We start from the raw sequence: 16,292 nt of genomic DNA, 5'->3' as shown, positions 1-16,292 counted from the left end.
ATGAAGTTTTTATATAGCAATATATAAAATATGCTATAAATATCATATAATATATGATTGTTTTAAGTTGCCCATCTCTTAATTTCAAATGCATTTTAACAACTCTGCATTTGTACATCTAGTTGTTTTGTGTATCCCTTAAGGCCACTTGGTTTTTTAAGAGTATGTCATCTAATTTCCACATATTACTGAATCTTCCAGTTTTACTTCTGGTACTGATTTCTACTTTCATTCCACTGTGGTCAGAGAAGATACTTTGTATGATTTCAGTCTTTTTAAATGTACTGAGATTTGTTTTGTGGCCTAACATATTTTCTATCCTGGAGAATGTTCCATGTGCACTTGAGAAAAAATGTGTAGGCTGCTGTTGTTGAGTAGAGTGTTCTATAGACGTCTATTAGGTATCTATTTCATTACTGGTCTTCTGTCTAGTTGTCAATCCATTAATGAAAGTGATATATTAAAGTCTCTATTATTGTAGAACTGGCTATTATTCCCTTCAGTTCTGTTGGTTTTGCCTCACATATTTTGGTGCTCTGTTGTTAGGTGTGTATATGTTTATAATTTTTATCACATTAATGGATTGACTCATTTATCAACACATAATGTCATTCTAAGTCTCCTGTAACAATTTTTGTCTTTAAGTTTATTTTGGTCTGATATTAGTATAGCCACCCCAGCTCTCTTTTGGTTACTATTTGCATGTAATATCTTTTTCCATCCTTCCACTTTCAATCTATTTGTATCACTGGATCTAAAGTGAAGTCTATTGTAGACAGCACATATTTGGATAGTTTTTAATGCATTCTGTCTGTCCCTGCCTTTTTTTAATATATATATTTTCTTTTAATGTATTTTTATTGAATTTGTTACAATATTGCTTCTGTCTTTTATGTTTTGGTTTTGGGCCATGAGGTATGTGGGATCTTAGCTCCCTGACCAGGGATCGAACCCACACCCCCTGCAGTGGAAGGTGAAGTCTTAACCACTGGACCACCAGGGAAGTCCTGTCTCTGCCTTTTAATTGGAGATTTTAATCCATATAATTTAAAGTAATTACTAATAAGGAAAGATTTACTTTTGCCATTTGCTGTTTGTTTTCCAGGTCTTATACCTGTTTTCTTCTCAATTCCTCCATCACTATCCTCTTTTGTGATTAACTGATTTTTTTTTTTAGTGTAACATTTTTATTACCTTCTCATTTTTTCCATTTTTTTTTTTAGTTTTTTCCGTAGTAGTTACCCTAGGAATTAGTTAATATCTTAACTTTATAACAAGTTTGAATTAATACCAACTTCATATCAATAGTATAGAAACCTCTGCTCCTACACAGCCCTGCTGCCTCCTTATATTACTATTGTCACAAATTACATCTCTATGCATGTGTGCCCATTAACACAGATTTTAAATTATTGTTTTAAGCATTTCCCTTTTAAATCATATAGAAAAACAAAGGAGTTACAAACTAACAATGCAACACTACTGGCTTTTATACTTACCTATGTAGCTACCTTTACGTTTCTTCATTTCTTTTTAGAGCCTCAAGGCACTGTCTAATATCCTTTCATTTCAGCCTGGAGGACATCCTTTAGCATTTCTTACAGGGCAAGTCTACTAATGACAAATTCCTTGAGGTTTTGCTTATCTGGGAATGTTTCAGTCTCCAGTGACACTGTCTGTGGGGGTGTAAAGTGCCTCCCCAGGCGATCTGCTGCCATCAGTCACAGTTGAGAGACTAGATTCCCCCTTTGGTCTCTGCTGAAGCCATGTTTGCTGACTAGGAAAGCACCACTCTGGGCTGTCTACTGCTACCACATGAGGAGCAAAATACCAGCCTCTCCAGTAGGTCCCTGCTGACATCAGAGGGGGGAGCATCCATGGTGTTTGGCTGGGGTACAGCAAGTATTGTTAAAAAGGTCTATATCCAGCTTAGCTACCTCCTTCCCAGTGCTTTGGCTGGGGAGTATATGTTTTTGTTTGCATCTGTCAGTGGTTCTGGGTTGCAGGCTCCTCCAGTGCCCAGTCCAGGATATATGAAAGATTTGTTAAAACTCAGGGGACTCACTACTATGCTATTCCTCAACTCCTGAGGCCCTAGTCAGCCTGCTTTCCTCTTTACATCTTTTGAAATCCTCTTTCTGCCATATTATGCCTAGAGTTTTTAGTTGTACTTAGCAGTGGGAGAGCAGGGAGAAATTAGTCTAAGCCATCTTGTCCTCAATTGTGTTTTGTGATGTTTCATCTATACTTGCAACAAAATTTTTCTTGGACCGAGGAATACAACACATGATCAGAAACTTTAAGCAGTAAAAGGATCTATCTAGTCTAATCTTCTCATTTTCTAGAAGAGATAGTAGGTCCGTCACATGAATTTGCTTACTTCCCATAAAGCCATAGAGCTTCATAATAGTAAGGCTAAGAATAAGACCACGGACAGACACATTTGTATAATGCTGTACAGCTTTCATTACGTTCTTTCATCATCGCAGATGAAGATAAATCCTGGACCTAGATCTTCTTTCCTTAATCACTGAAACACTCACTAACATACTGTGATTTTCAGCTAATCTTCAGCATGCACCGTAGGACAGAAGAGAGTAACACTTTGGAAGAAAATGAAGATGGCATCTTAGGTGATATATGTTTGTAAATTCTCTTCAAAATAATTACTGAGTTTCTAATACATAAGTACATAGAAGACTACCTCTTGACATATACTAAATTTATATTTTGATGAGTGAAAATCAGGATGCCGTGTATACCTTGGAAAGCTTACAAATATGCTTCATCTACATAACCAATATATTAAGGTGATTTAGTAACTAATGTACATTACATGACATCATCTGAACACATTATAGCAAAAGATCTCATGATATGTGATATACGCCCACAGGGTTCTAATTTAATAAAGAAAAAAGCCACAAAGTTTTAGAAGCAGTAACATTTCTATGTTGTTTACATTTCAAGAATGTTTCTTGCTGTTTTCTTATAGATATTTGAAAATTGCCAGTGAGATAATACTTCATTTTACTCTCCTGAAAATGGATTTAGTATGAATTTAAAATGGATTCAGTATGCATGCTATACTTTAATCAAATTTACATTTTAAAAACATATTACATAACCCTGTAAGAGACTTACATAATCACTAGTAATGCCAAAAAAGAGAGAGAGCTCTAAAACTCTTAAACGTCTCCCAGGAGAATTTACTATTTTGTATCATCAACTATATTAACTTAAGGAAAACAGTCTTGAAATGAAAAGATACTCATTTACAAGGACAATGTATTTTTTTTTAAAAAAAAGCATGGAGTATCAAATATTTCAGAACTTCAGGGCCTACAAACTGCCATTTGAGTTTAAGTGAGCCTCAGTCTTCCCTTGCAAATTAAATGAAGAGAGTATTTTATATCAACTTGTATCTAAGAAATTTGGCTTTGAAGTAAAGCGGCATGCCCAGCATATCCCTACTGGATTCAGTACAGCCTTAGAGACCTGATCCTAGCCAGATGGCAAAGTCAGATGACACATTAGCTGAATGGACTATGGAGTCCTTTCAAGGCCATCTGTGTTCATGGCTAGTCCTTCACAACAGTACACAGAGGACTGGAGGCACACAGCGACTAGTCATTCCAGCAAGACCTTCCCATCATGCCCCCTGACCCTGCTGAAATCAGTTATCACCAGAAGCCCGGGACCCCCAGGACATTCATTGTGATCAGGGTCCCTGTCCCCACAGGGTCTGGATATATCCCCTAACCGGACTTCGTGTCTCCCACCCTCCCCAGCTTGAGAAAGCCTCCCACCGTGCCCTTTAAGAACTCGCGGTGGAGCATCAACAGATCCCCTATATTCTCAACTTCTTCTTTGAACATTCCTTCCTCTCACCTTAATCCAGTGCCTCGCAATCCTGACTGCACTTCAGAATCACCTGGGGAGCTTCTACAAACTCCTCAGTAGGTTGCAAGCTCCCCCAAACGATGCTGGTGTCCGCAAGGGTGAGCGCTGCTGTGCTGAGTGACACCCTGTGCTGTCCCCTCAGCAGCTGCTCCCCAGACGGAACTCTCTCATCGGGGGCCTTTCCTCTCCCACAGCTCTGGCACCACCGGGACTAAAGTGAGCAGGCTGGCTGCTCTTCACTGCCACCTCCGAACATGAAATCTCTCTCGTCTAAAACCTCCTAGCTTTCCAAATTGCGGGCAGTTCCTCCAACACACAGGGACCTCTTGTACACCTGTTTCTTTGCATTTGCTTTTTCTCTACAGTAATGTTCTGAACCCCTCAGCCATTAAAAAGAAAAGTTCTCTTGATTCTGTAAAACTCATTTCACTGGTAACCTTGGCCCTTGCATGAAGCCCTCTTGGTCTCTCTGAGCTTAGAAGTATTGCTAAAATGCTTCCTTCATAGCCCTTTCATCCCACAATGCTATTGTAGTGCTCACTGCATTGCTCGCGAAGAGCACTTGCCGTTATAAAGTGAGAAATTAGTGGTATAAGTAGGAAAATTCAGAGCACATGAGTCTATAGGGAGCTGCAATTCATCAAATGTGGTGCTAACACAAAACTGAAAATATTATCCTTTGGACCAAAAAAAAAATCTCCTCTTTATTAAAGATAACTACACTGAAGCTGTGGCTCTATCACAATTGCTACAAGAAATCTGGCCCGAGATCAACACTATTAAAGGGATTTGGCTATTGAAGTACCACACAGGCCCCGAGCAGAAAACAGACCTACAGGACAAGCACCAACCCTGTGAATGGCATTTTACTCAGTTCATATGCACACAATGAGCTAATAAGTTTAACTAACTCTCATTTTAACACTGCTCCATATGAAACAGTTACCTCTAATTGCTTTTTAATCATTTACACTATGAATCAGTCTTTTAAAAAAACAAGTGTCACCTCTGGCCTCTAGCCTGAGCCAAAATACTACACCCTGCTCTCCGGCCTGTCCACAGGAAAACGTGGGACCAAAACATTTGATTCTTTATATGCTCACTTGGTCCTTCTTGATCTTACCTATATAGCATGAAAAATAAGATCAGTTTCTTTGAATTTATTCCTTTTCCTAACTCCAAGGCCCCATTTGTATAACTTAATCCAGATGTTCATACCATGGTGGTGCCTGGTCTAAGGGCCAGTGAGGCTGCATTTTATGCTGAAAACCTAAATCTCATCTCTCACTTGATAAAATTAGAGACAGACTTTTGGTGTATGTATGTATCTATCTATCTATCTGTATATATATATAAACATATATATATATATATATATCTTTGTGCACGTATCTGCAACTGTACAAACTCTCTTACATACTTAAAAACTGATAGTGCATTACTGATTGGCCACATAGTTTTTTAAATAGTGTTCCTCTTGGGGGAATAAAATGTTTTCTTTATTATAATCTAGTCTTGCCCGTTTATCAAGTTATATAATATGAAAATGTTAAATCCAAAAACTTTTAATCTTAATCTCTTCTCAAAGCTACTAATAAATACAATGATTTTAACTATACCAGGCTTCCTGGTTTCTCCCCTAAGTACTACAGTTTAAGCCCTACAAAAGAAGTCTCTGTAGTTAAGTATATATATATTTTTTTCCAAAGTCACCTTGATTGTCCATATATACCAAAGAACAGTCAAAAAAATTTTAACATAGCAAAAGAATAACTCAGAGTATTTAAGTTCTCTATAAATAAAATTTGTTGCTTTTCTGTTCCTTCTTCCTCTCTCATGAGGAAGCAACGAAGAAAACACAACAAACCTAAAATACAACAATTTGAAATCCCAAGCTAATGTGTGGTAAACTTTCTTTTTCATTTTCACCTCTTCTAGGGAAACCTATTGGCATAAGATATAAAAATTTAACTTTAATCACATAATATATAGATGAGGTGACAGATTAAAGATGTTTGGAAATGTTCTTACCAATACCTTAAGGCTGGTGTATAATCATGTGCTACGCCCTCAGGATATTAACAGTATTTTATAAATAAAGGGATGAATGGTCACAAGCTAGAAAGCTGCCAGCTTTAACAAAATTGAGCAGGTTGGGGCTTCCCTGGTGGCACAGTGGTTGAGAGTCCGCCTGCCGATGCAGGGGACACGGGTTCGTGCCCCGGTCCGGGAAGATCCCACATGCCGTGGAGCGGCTGGGCCCGTGAGCCATGGCCACTGAGCCTGCGCGTCCAGAGCCTGTGCTCCGCAACGGGAGAGGCCACAATAGTGAGAGGCCCGCGTACCACAAGAAAAAAAAAAAAAAAAAATTGACCAGGTTGCTTTACTGTAAGACTTCAAAGCCCTTAATGAGCTGGCGTGCACTGCAAATCTCCCAGAGCAGGTACAGAGGCAGCAAATCTGTCTTACCACACAGCCCTATTAATATCTCCCAGGAGAAGGCTTCATCACAAGTAGTTTTGGAAAGACTGAAACATATAGGTGCTCCATACAGATGGTTAGGTGACTTTCTCCTGGGGCCAACAGTAGGAATTTGACACGGCACAAAGACTAAACACCACCATGTGTGGATCAGCCAGGACTTCCTCTGTTGACCGTGTGTGTCCCACGTACAGTGGGCGAGGAGGGGAGTGTAGGAGAGCGAAGTGGTGGAGGGCTCTTCTGCCTGCTTTCGTACACACCTGTTTCTATAGTCTGAAAACTCCATAGTTAGGCAGCTGAGCTGGAGGCTTGGGCGGAGTGCTAGGCTCACTGTTTATACATTGTGATGGGAAATCTGATAGACAAACAAGCAGTCTCTTTCGTTAACAGTTGACTTCAGAATTCCCAGGTCCCCACCAGCTCCTCAGTCACCAAGCCCCAGAGCAGGCAGGAAGCCCACCTAGAGCAGCTCAGATGAGGACTGCTGATAGCGGCAGCACGGTTCACAACCGGGAACTAACTACTGTCACTTGTGCAGCAGGAGAAACATAAGGAGGTTGGTCACAAAAGCCCTTTCAGACAAGTGTTCCAAGCATTCATCCAGGTGGCTCCCAAGTCCTGGTCTGAAACCAGCAGCTGGTAGATAAGCACCTCCGGAACGCCCACTAATGTTGCTGTGACAGGCTTGCTGTTGGTGTAAATCAGGAGCATCAGCTCATCTAGGTCCTCCTGGGGGACATGGTGAAAGCCTCAACTGCCAGCGCAATGGAGCCCTGTCTTCCTGTACACACGGATACTTTGACTCCAACAATGGGAAGGGGGAGGAAGCTTCAGGAGATGGACCTTGGCTCTACTGTTTACTAGCTATGTCACCTTGGGTAACTTGCTTAACCCCTGTATGCTTCAACTTCTTCATCTGTTTTTTTTTTTGGTTTTTTTTTTAAGGTTAATATTTATACCTACACTTCATAGGGTTTTTGCGAAGATTAAATAATGCATTGAAAGCACTTAGCACAAATGCGTGCTCTACTATAGATGCTCAGTAAACACAGCTAATAATTTAAATGAGTAGAAATCACAGGCAAGGAAGGGCAAGGATGGAACTAAAGCTTGGCAGTAGTAAATAGCAGGGACTCAATAAACACTTGTTGACTGGTTAATTAACCTCTCGTAAAGCTAACACTGGAATATTGAAAAAACGGTTCTCACTTATTTATATGTGGGTCAGGAGGAAGAGGGGTTTAATTACCCTTCAAACTGAAGGAGGAAGCCCATGTCTCATGGTATTTGCATCTCGAGGTTGAGTGGACACTAAAGACCACCTAATTCTCTAAAAGAAGGACAAGCCAATGTTTAAAGTGGTTTCAGTGACTCAGCGAGTCCTGAGATGCACCATATGGAAACGTATGCTCTGAACTACCCAGAGCAATGAGGTAGAAACTGGGTCGCTTTATAGAGAAATTTCTCAACATTTCCTGCCCAAAGTCAGAGAGAGTCTTTAAAGATAGTTTCTTCAGGAGCAATTAATGAAAGGAAGGATCTGTAGCACTCTTTACCACACTCCACGGATTTGCTGTTTTGCTTCTCATTTTCAACTCTACAAAGAGTGTTCATGTAAAAGGCCATAGTAGCACACGTCAACAAGGCGGAATTGATTCACAGGTGAAACAGATTCGGGTGATACAGTCTCCCAACGCTGCTGATTCAGCTTTTTGTCCCGAAGGAAAATACCATCCTAAAAAAAGCACTGTGGGCGCACTAACTCCATGCTGAGGACCATTTATTTTTAGTTTATGCAGAATTAACACAGCTCCTAAAACACTGAGGAAAATATAGGCACTCAGACTGCACATACTACACAGAAAAGCCACGTTCCCCAGCACCAATCGGAGAGGCACCCCTTCTGCTCCTCTCTCTGTAATGAAGACCACATGCAACCCTCTACAGCCAAGACTGAACTGTTTCACACATTTGCTTGGTTGCTTATTGAGGAAACTGTCCCCTTTCCACATGAGGCTGGGGGCTGGCTGGATAGGAAGAAATTCAACCCCACTCTGCTCTCCCGGTCCAGTCCAGACATCATCTTGGGAACCTGACCAGCCAGTTCTGTGGTGATCAACCCTCGCAAAGGAACCACAGTGGGAGGACAACTGCCTACTGACAGTTCTCAGAAACCAACGTCGTCTCCTACCTGCGATGGACAAGGTCTCGGAGGAAGTGCGGGTGGTGGAGGTAACAATCCTGACTTAGAAGCTGAAAAGAAAAATACACACTGTTAAGGACCACCGAAAACAACACACAGCACTCTTCCACTTGTTAACTGGGAAGAGCTATCGCATTTAACAATTTTAAATTTTTAAAATCTATCTGAGGGCTTTTTTTTCCTTAAAAAAAAAATGAGTACATGCTATTTCCAATCCCTTTTTCATTTTCCTCCTATCCAAAATCCAAATATCTATATAGGCTGTTGTGATTAAGACAGTGTAAAACAGTAAGGAAATGACACTCTTTGATCAAAAGACTGGAACCCAGCACGGGAAGGACAGTCAATCCCCAATTAATCTGATGTTAATTATTTAGTTTCAAATACTCTAGGCCCTTTGACTCCTCTCCTATTTCTCCCAAGCTCTCAGCCATTACACTGCTCATTAGCTTGAGTTGGGAGCCAGAAATCCAGAATCCCAACAAGGCAGCACTGCTGCCCTGTGAGTGGGTCTGAGAGCAGTAGGAGAGGCTGCAAATGATGGACTAAAATGATATTTAGGGATTCTTCAAAGATCTCAATTTCCTTTTCGCCCTCTGATCCTTATTATCAGGGATAATTAAATCTGTTTCTAAAAAAATCTGGCCCCATTTGAAGCATCTTCTGAAAGAAAGTTTCATTCTAACCTTTTAAAAAATTTTTGTGAGATGCAGAGAAAGCTGGAGTTAAGCCAAGAATGTCTGAGTTGTAATTTAACAATGAAAACAAACATCTGCTATCGAATTATAAATAAGGCCCATGATCACACGCAAGAAATAAGTTTATCATCACACACTGGCCAAGTTAAACCACATTCTTTACAAACTCCTTAGAAAAGCACACCATGCTCTATATAACTATATGCAGTTTATTTCCAAATCTGTAATATGTGGCCTAATATTTAAACAACTTTCTATGCCTTAAAAATAATTCATACCCTTTCTCCTGCTGCCAGGACAGGAACTCAGCTCTGTGTTTCCTTGGCAGATTGCGATTCCACTGGGCACGTAGATCTTGGGCTGCGGTTCACCGCACACCCACTACACTCCAGGTGCCCAGGCAGGGCTCCTTAGACCATCCACCATGTGGCTGACATGGTCTTGGTGCTCCAGCCTGCTGTGAGGCTTGACGCTCCCAGGTAGCAGAGCCGAGTTCAGGACACTGGTCCACCAGACCTCTCAGCCCCATGTAATATCAATCAGCAAGAGCTCTCCCAGAGATCTTCGTCTCAACACTAAGACCCAGCTCCACCCAATGGCCAGCAAGCTCCAGTGCTGGACGCCGCATGCCAAACAACTAGCAAGACAGGAACACAGCCCCACCCATCAGCAGAGAGGCTGCCTAAAATCATACTAAGTTCACAGACACCCCAAAACACACCACCAGATGCAGCCCTGCCCACCAGAAAGACAAGATCCAGCCTCACCCACCAGAACACAGGCACTAGCCCCCTCCACCAGCAAGCCTACACAACCCACAGAACCAACCTCAACCACTGGGGGCAGACATCAAAAACAACAGGAAGTACGAACCTGCAGACTGCGAAAAGGAGACCCCAAACACAGAAAGTTAAGCAAAATGAGAAAACAGAGAAACACACAGCAGAAGAAAGAGCAAGGTAAACACCCATCAGACCAAACAAATGAACAGGAAATAGGCAGTCTACCTGAAAAAGAATTCAGAGGAATGACAGTAAAGATGATGCAAAATCTTGGAAACAGAATGGAGAAAATATAAGAAACATTTAACAAGAACCTAGAAGAACTAAAGAGCAAACAAACAATGATGAACAACACAATAAATGAAATTAAAAATTCTCTAGAAGGAATCAAAAACAGAATAACTGACGCAGAAGAACGGATAAGTGACCTGGAAGATAAAATAGTGGAAAAAACTACCACAGACCAGAATAAAGAAAAAAACATGAAAAGAATTGAGGAGAGTCTCACAGACCTCTGGGGCAACATTAAATGCACCAACATTCGAATTATAGGGGTGCCAGAAGAAGAAGAGAAAAGGAAAGGGACTGAGAAAATATTTGAAGAGATTATAGTTGAAAACTTCCCTAATATGGGAAAGGAAATGGCCAATCAAATCCAGGAAGCACAGACAGTCCCATACAGGATAAATCCAAGAGGAAACATGCCAACACACATACTAATCAAACTATCAAAAATTAAATACATGGGCTCCCCGGGTGGCACAGTGGTTAAGAATCTGCCTGCCAATGCAAGGAACACGGGTTCGAGCCCTGGCCCGGGAAGATCCCACATGCCGTGGAGCAAATAAGCCCATGCACAACTACTGAAGACTGTGTGCCTAGAGCCCGTGCTCTGCCAAATGAGAAGCCACGACAATGAGAATCCCATGCACCACAAAGAAGAGCAGCCCCCGCTCACTACAACTAGAGGAAACACGCACACAGCAACAAGGACCCAAGAGAGCCAAAAATAAATAAATAAATACATTTTTTAAAATTAAGTACAAAGAAAAAATATTAAAAACAGCAAGGGAAAAACAACAAATAAAATACAAGGGAATCCCCATAAGGTTAACAGCTGATCTTTCAGCAGAAACTCTGCAAGCCAGAAGGGACTGGCAGGACATATTTAAAGTGATGAAAGGGAAAAAACTACAACCAAGATTACTCTACCCAGCAAGGTTCTCATTCAGATTCCATGGAGAAATTAAAACCTTTACAGACAAGCAAAAGCTAAGAGAATTCAGCACCACCAAACCAGCTTTACAACAAATGCTAAAGGAACTTCTCAAGGCAGGAAGCACAAGAGAAGGAAAAGACCTATAATAACAAGCCCAAAACAATTAAGAAAATGGGAATAGGAACATACATATCAATAATTACCTTAAATGTAAAAGGATTAAATGCTCCAACCAAAAGACTGGCTGAATGCATACAAAAACAAGACCCATGTATATGCTGTCTACAAGAGACCCACTTCAGACCTTGGGACACATACAGACTGAAAGTGAGGGGATGGAAAAAGATATTCCATGCAAACGGAAATCAAAAGAAAGCTGGAGTAGCAATACTCATATCAGATGAAATAGACTTTAAAATAAAGAATGTTACAAGAGACAAGGAAGGACACTGCATAATGATCAAGGGATCAATCCAAGGAGAAGATATAACAATTGTAAATATTCATGCACGCAACATAGGAGCACCTCAATACACAAAGCAAATGCTAACAGCCATAAACGGGGAAATACACAGTAACACAATCATAACAGGGGACTTTAACACCCCACTTTCACCAATGGACAGATCATGCAAAATGAAAATAAACACGGCAACACAAGCTTTAAATGATACATTAAACAAGATGGACTTAATGGATATTTATAGGACAATCCATCCCAAAACAACAGAATACACTTTCTTCTCAAGTGCTCATGGAACATTCTCCAGGATAGATCATACCTTGGGTCACAAATCACGCCTTGGTCAATTTAAGAAAACTGAAATCCTATCAAGTATCTTTTCAGACTACAACGCTATGAGACTAGATATCAATTACAGGAAAAAATCTGTAAAAAACACAAACACATGGAGGCTAAACAATAAACCTAGAAACAAATGACAATGATAACATGACGACCCAAAACCTATGAGATGCAACAAAAGCAGTTCTAAGAGGGAAGTTTCGAGCAATACAATCCTATCTCAAGACACAAGAAAAATCTCAAATAAACAACCTAACCTTACACCTAAAACAATTAGAGAAAGAAGAACAAAAAACCCCAAAGTTAGCAGAAGGAAAGAAGTCATAAAGATCAGATCAGAAATAAATGAAAAAAAATGAAGAAAACAATAGCAAAGATCAATAAAACTAAAAGCTGGTTCTTTGAGAAGATAAACAAAATTCATAAACCATTAGCCAGACTCATCAAGACAAAAAGGGAGAAGACTCAAATCAACAGAATTAGAAATGAAAAAGGAGAAGTAACAACTGACACTGCAAAAATACAAAGGATCATGAGAGATTACTACAAGCAACAATATGCCAATAAAAAGGACAACGAGGAAGAAATGGACAAATTCTTAGAAAAGCACAATCTTCCAAGACTGAACCAGGAAGAAATAGAAAATATAAACAGACTAATCACAATCACTGAAGTTGAAACTGTGATTAAAAATCTTCCAGCAAACAAAAGCCCAGGACCAGATGGCTTCACAGGCGAATTCTACCAAACGTTTAGAGAAGAGCTCATACCTATCCTTCTCAAACTCTTCCAAAATATAGCAGAGGGAGGAAAAACCCCAAACTCATTCTACGAGGCCACCATCACCCTGATACCAAAACCAGACAAAGATGTCACAAAGAAGAAAACTACAAGCCAGGGCTTCCCTGGTGGCGCAGCGGTTGGGAGTCCGCCTGCCGATGCAGGGGACACGGGTTTGTTCCCTGGTCCCGGAGGATCCCACATGCCGCGGAGTGGCTGGGCCCGTGAGCCATGGCCCCTGAGCCTGCGTGTCAGGAGCCTGTGCTCTGCAACGGGAGAGGCCACGACAGTGAGAGGCCTGTGTACCGCAAAAAAAAAAAAAAAACAAAAAAACTACAAGCCAATATCAGTGATGAACATAGATGCAAAAATCCTCAACAAAATACTAGCAAATAGAATCCAACAACACATTAAAAGGATCATACACCAAGATCCAGTGGGGAAGGATCATACACCATGATCCAGTGGGGTATATCCCAGGAACGCAAGGATTTTTCAATATACGCAAATCAATCAATGATACACCATATTAACAAACTGAAGGATAAAAACCATATGATCATCTCAGGAGACGCAGAAAAAACTTTTGACAAAATTCAACACCCATGGGCTTCCCTGGTGGCACAGTCGTTGAGAGTCCGCCTGCCAGTGCAGGGAACACAGGTTCATGCCTCGGTCCGTGAAGATCCCACATGCCGCGAAGCAGCTGAGCCCGTGAGCCATGGCCACTGAGCCTGCGCGTCCGGAGCCTGTGCTCCGCAACGGGAGAGGCCACAACGGTGAGAGGCCCGCGTACAAAAAAAAAAAAACAAAACACCCATTTATGAAAAAAATGCTCCAGAAAGTAGGCATAGAGGGAACTTACCTCAACATAATAAAGGCCAGGGCTTCCCTGGTGGTGCAGTAGTTTAAGGGTCCACCTGCCGACGTGGGGGACACAGGTTCGTGCCCCGGTCCGGGAAGATCCCACATGCCGCGGAGTGGCTGGGCCCGTGAGCCATGGCCGCTGAGCCTGCGCGTCTGGAGCCTGTGCTCCACAACGGGAGAGGCCACAACAGTGAGAGGCCCACATACCGCAAAAAAATAAAAAATAAAGGCCATATACGACAAACCCACAGCCAACAAAATTCTCAATGGTGAGAAACTGAAACCATTTCCACTAAGATCAGGAACAAGACAAGGTTGCCCACTGTCACCACTGTCATTCAACATAGTTTTGGAAGTTTTAGCCACAGCAATCAGAGAAGAAAAAGAAATAAAAGGAATCCACATCGGAAAAGAAGAAGTAAAACTGTCACTGTCTGCAGATGACATGATACTTATAAACAGAGAATCCTAAAGATGCTAACAGAAAACTACTAGAGCTAATCAATGAATTTGGTAAAGTAGCAGGATACAAAATTAATGCACAGAAATCTCTTGCATTCCTATATACTAGTGATGAAAAATCTGAAAGAGAAATTAAGGAAACACTCCCATTTACCACTGCAAGAAAAAGAATAAAATACCTAGGAATAAACCTACCTAAGGAGACAAAAGAACTGTATGCAGAAAACTATAAGACACTGATGAAAGACATTAAAGATGATACAAACAGATGGGGAGACTTACCATGTTCTCGGATTGGAAGAATCAACATTGAGAAAATAACTATACTACCCAAAGCAATCTACAGATTCAATGCAATCCCTATTAAACGAACAATGGCATTTTTCACAGAACTAGAACAAAAAATTTCACAATTTGTATGGAAACACCAAAGACCCGAAGAGCCAAAGCAATCTTGAGAATGAAAAACGGAGCTGGAGGAATCAGGCTCCCTGACTTCAGACTATACTACAAAGCTACAGTAATCAAGACAGTATGGTACTGGCACAAAAACAGAAAGATAGATCAATGGAACAGGACAGAAAGCCCAGAGATAAACCCACGCACATATGGTCACCTTATTTTGACAAAGAAGGCTAGAATATACAATGGAGAAAAGACAGCCTCTTCAATAAGTGGTGCTGGGAAAACTGGACAGCTACATTAAAAGAATGAAATTAGAACACTCCCTAACACTGTATATAAAAATAAACTCAAAATGGATTAAAGGCCTAAATGTAAGGCCAGACACTATAAAATCCGTAGAGGAAAACATAGGCAGAACACTCTATGACATAAATCACAGCAAGGTCCTTTTTGACCCACCTCCTACAGAAATGGAAATAAAAACAAAAATAAACAAATGAGACCTAATGAGACTTAAAAGCTTTTGCACAGCAAAGGAAAACGTAAACAAGACGAAAAGACAACCCTCAGAATGGGAGAAAATATATGCAAACGAACCAACTGACAAAGGATTAATCTCCAAAATATACAAGCAGCTCATGCAGCTCAATATCAAAAAAACAAACAACCCAATCCTAAAATGGGCAGAAGACCTAAATAGACATTTCTCCAAAGAAGATATACAGTTTGCCAACAAACACATGAAAGGATGCTCAACATCACTAATTATTAGAGAAATGTAAATCAACTACAATGAGGTATCACCTCACACTGGTCAGAATGGCCATCATCAAAAAATCTACAAACAATAAATGCTGGAGAGGGTGTGGAGAAAGGGGAACCCTCTTGCACTGTTGGTGGGAATGTAAATTTATACAGCCACTATGGAAAACAGTATGGAGATTCCTTAAAAAACTAAAAATAAGGGACTTCCCTGGTGGCACAGTGGTTAAGAATCTGCCTGCCAATGCAGGGGACACAAGTTCAAGCCCTGGTCACGGAGATCCCACATGCCACGGAGCAACTAAGCCCATGCGCCACAACTACTGAGCCTGTGCTCTAGAGCCCATGAGCCACAACTACTGAGCCCACGCGCCACAGTACTGAAGGCTACGCACCTAGAGCCTGTGCTCTGCAACAAGAGAAGCTACTGCATTGAGAAGCCCGTGCACCACAACTAAGAGTAGCCGCCGCTCACTGCAACTAGAGAAAGCCCACGCACAGCAACAAAGACCCAATGCAGCCAAAAATAAATTAATTAATTGAAAAACAAAACAAACAAACAAAAAAACTAAAAATAGAACTACCATATGATCCAGCAATCCCACTACTGGGCATATACCCTGAGAAAACCATAATTCAAAAAGAGTCATGTACCACAATGTTCACTGCAGCTCTATTTACAATAGCCAGGACATGGAAGCAACCTAAGTGTTCATCGACAGACGAATGGATAAAGAAGATGTGGCACATATATACAATGGAATATTACTCGGCCATAAAAAGAAATAAAATTGAGTTATTTGTAGTGAGGTGGATGGACCTAGAGTCTGTCATACAGAGTGAAGTAAGTCAGAAAAAGAAAAACAAATACCATATGCTAACACATATATACGGAATGTAAAAAAAAATGGTTCTGAAGAACCTA

The 16,292-nt window shown here is 40.8% G+C and overlaps 1 protein-coding gene across 5 annotated transcripts in view; it reads right to left on the bottom strand.

Moving 5' to 3' along the window:
* The window catches only part of REPS2 (RALBP1 associated Eps domain containing 2), a 231,723-nt gene that overhangs the window by 53,700 nt on the left and 161,731 nt on the right, over nt 1–16,292 (bottom strand). For all 5 annotated transcript variants that reach the window (XM_079911205.1, XM_079911207.1, XM_079911206.1 and 2 more), the window contains exon 14: nt 8,576–8,637. In XM_079911205.1, the coding sequence (XP_079767331.1) occupies nt 8,576–8,637 (62 nt within the window). The remainder of the gene's footprint in view (nt 1–8,575; nt 8,638–16,292) is intronic.

Source organism: Stenella coeruleoalba, assembly GCF_951394435.1.
Source record: "Stenella coeruleoalba genome assembly, chromosome: X".
NCBI lineage: Eukaryota > Metazoa > Chordata > Mammalia > Artiodactyla > Delphinidae > Stenella > Stenella coeruleoalba.
This window is presented reverse-complemented; position numbering and strand designations above follow the sequence as displayed.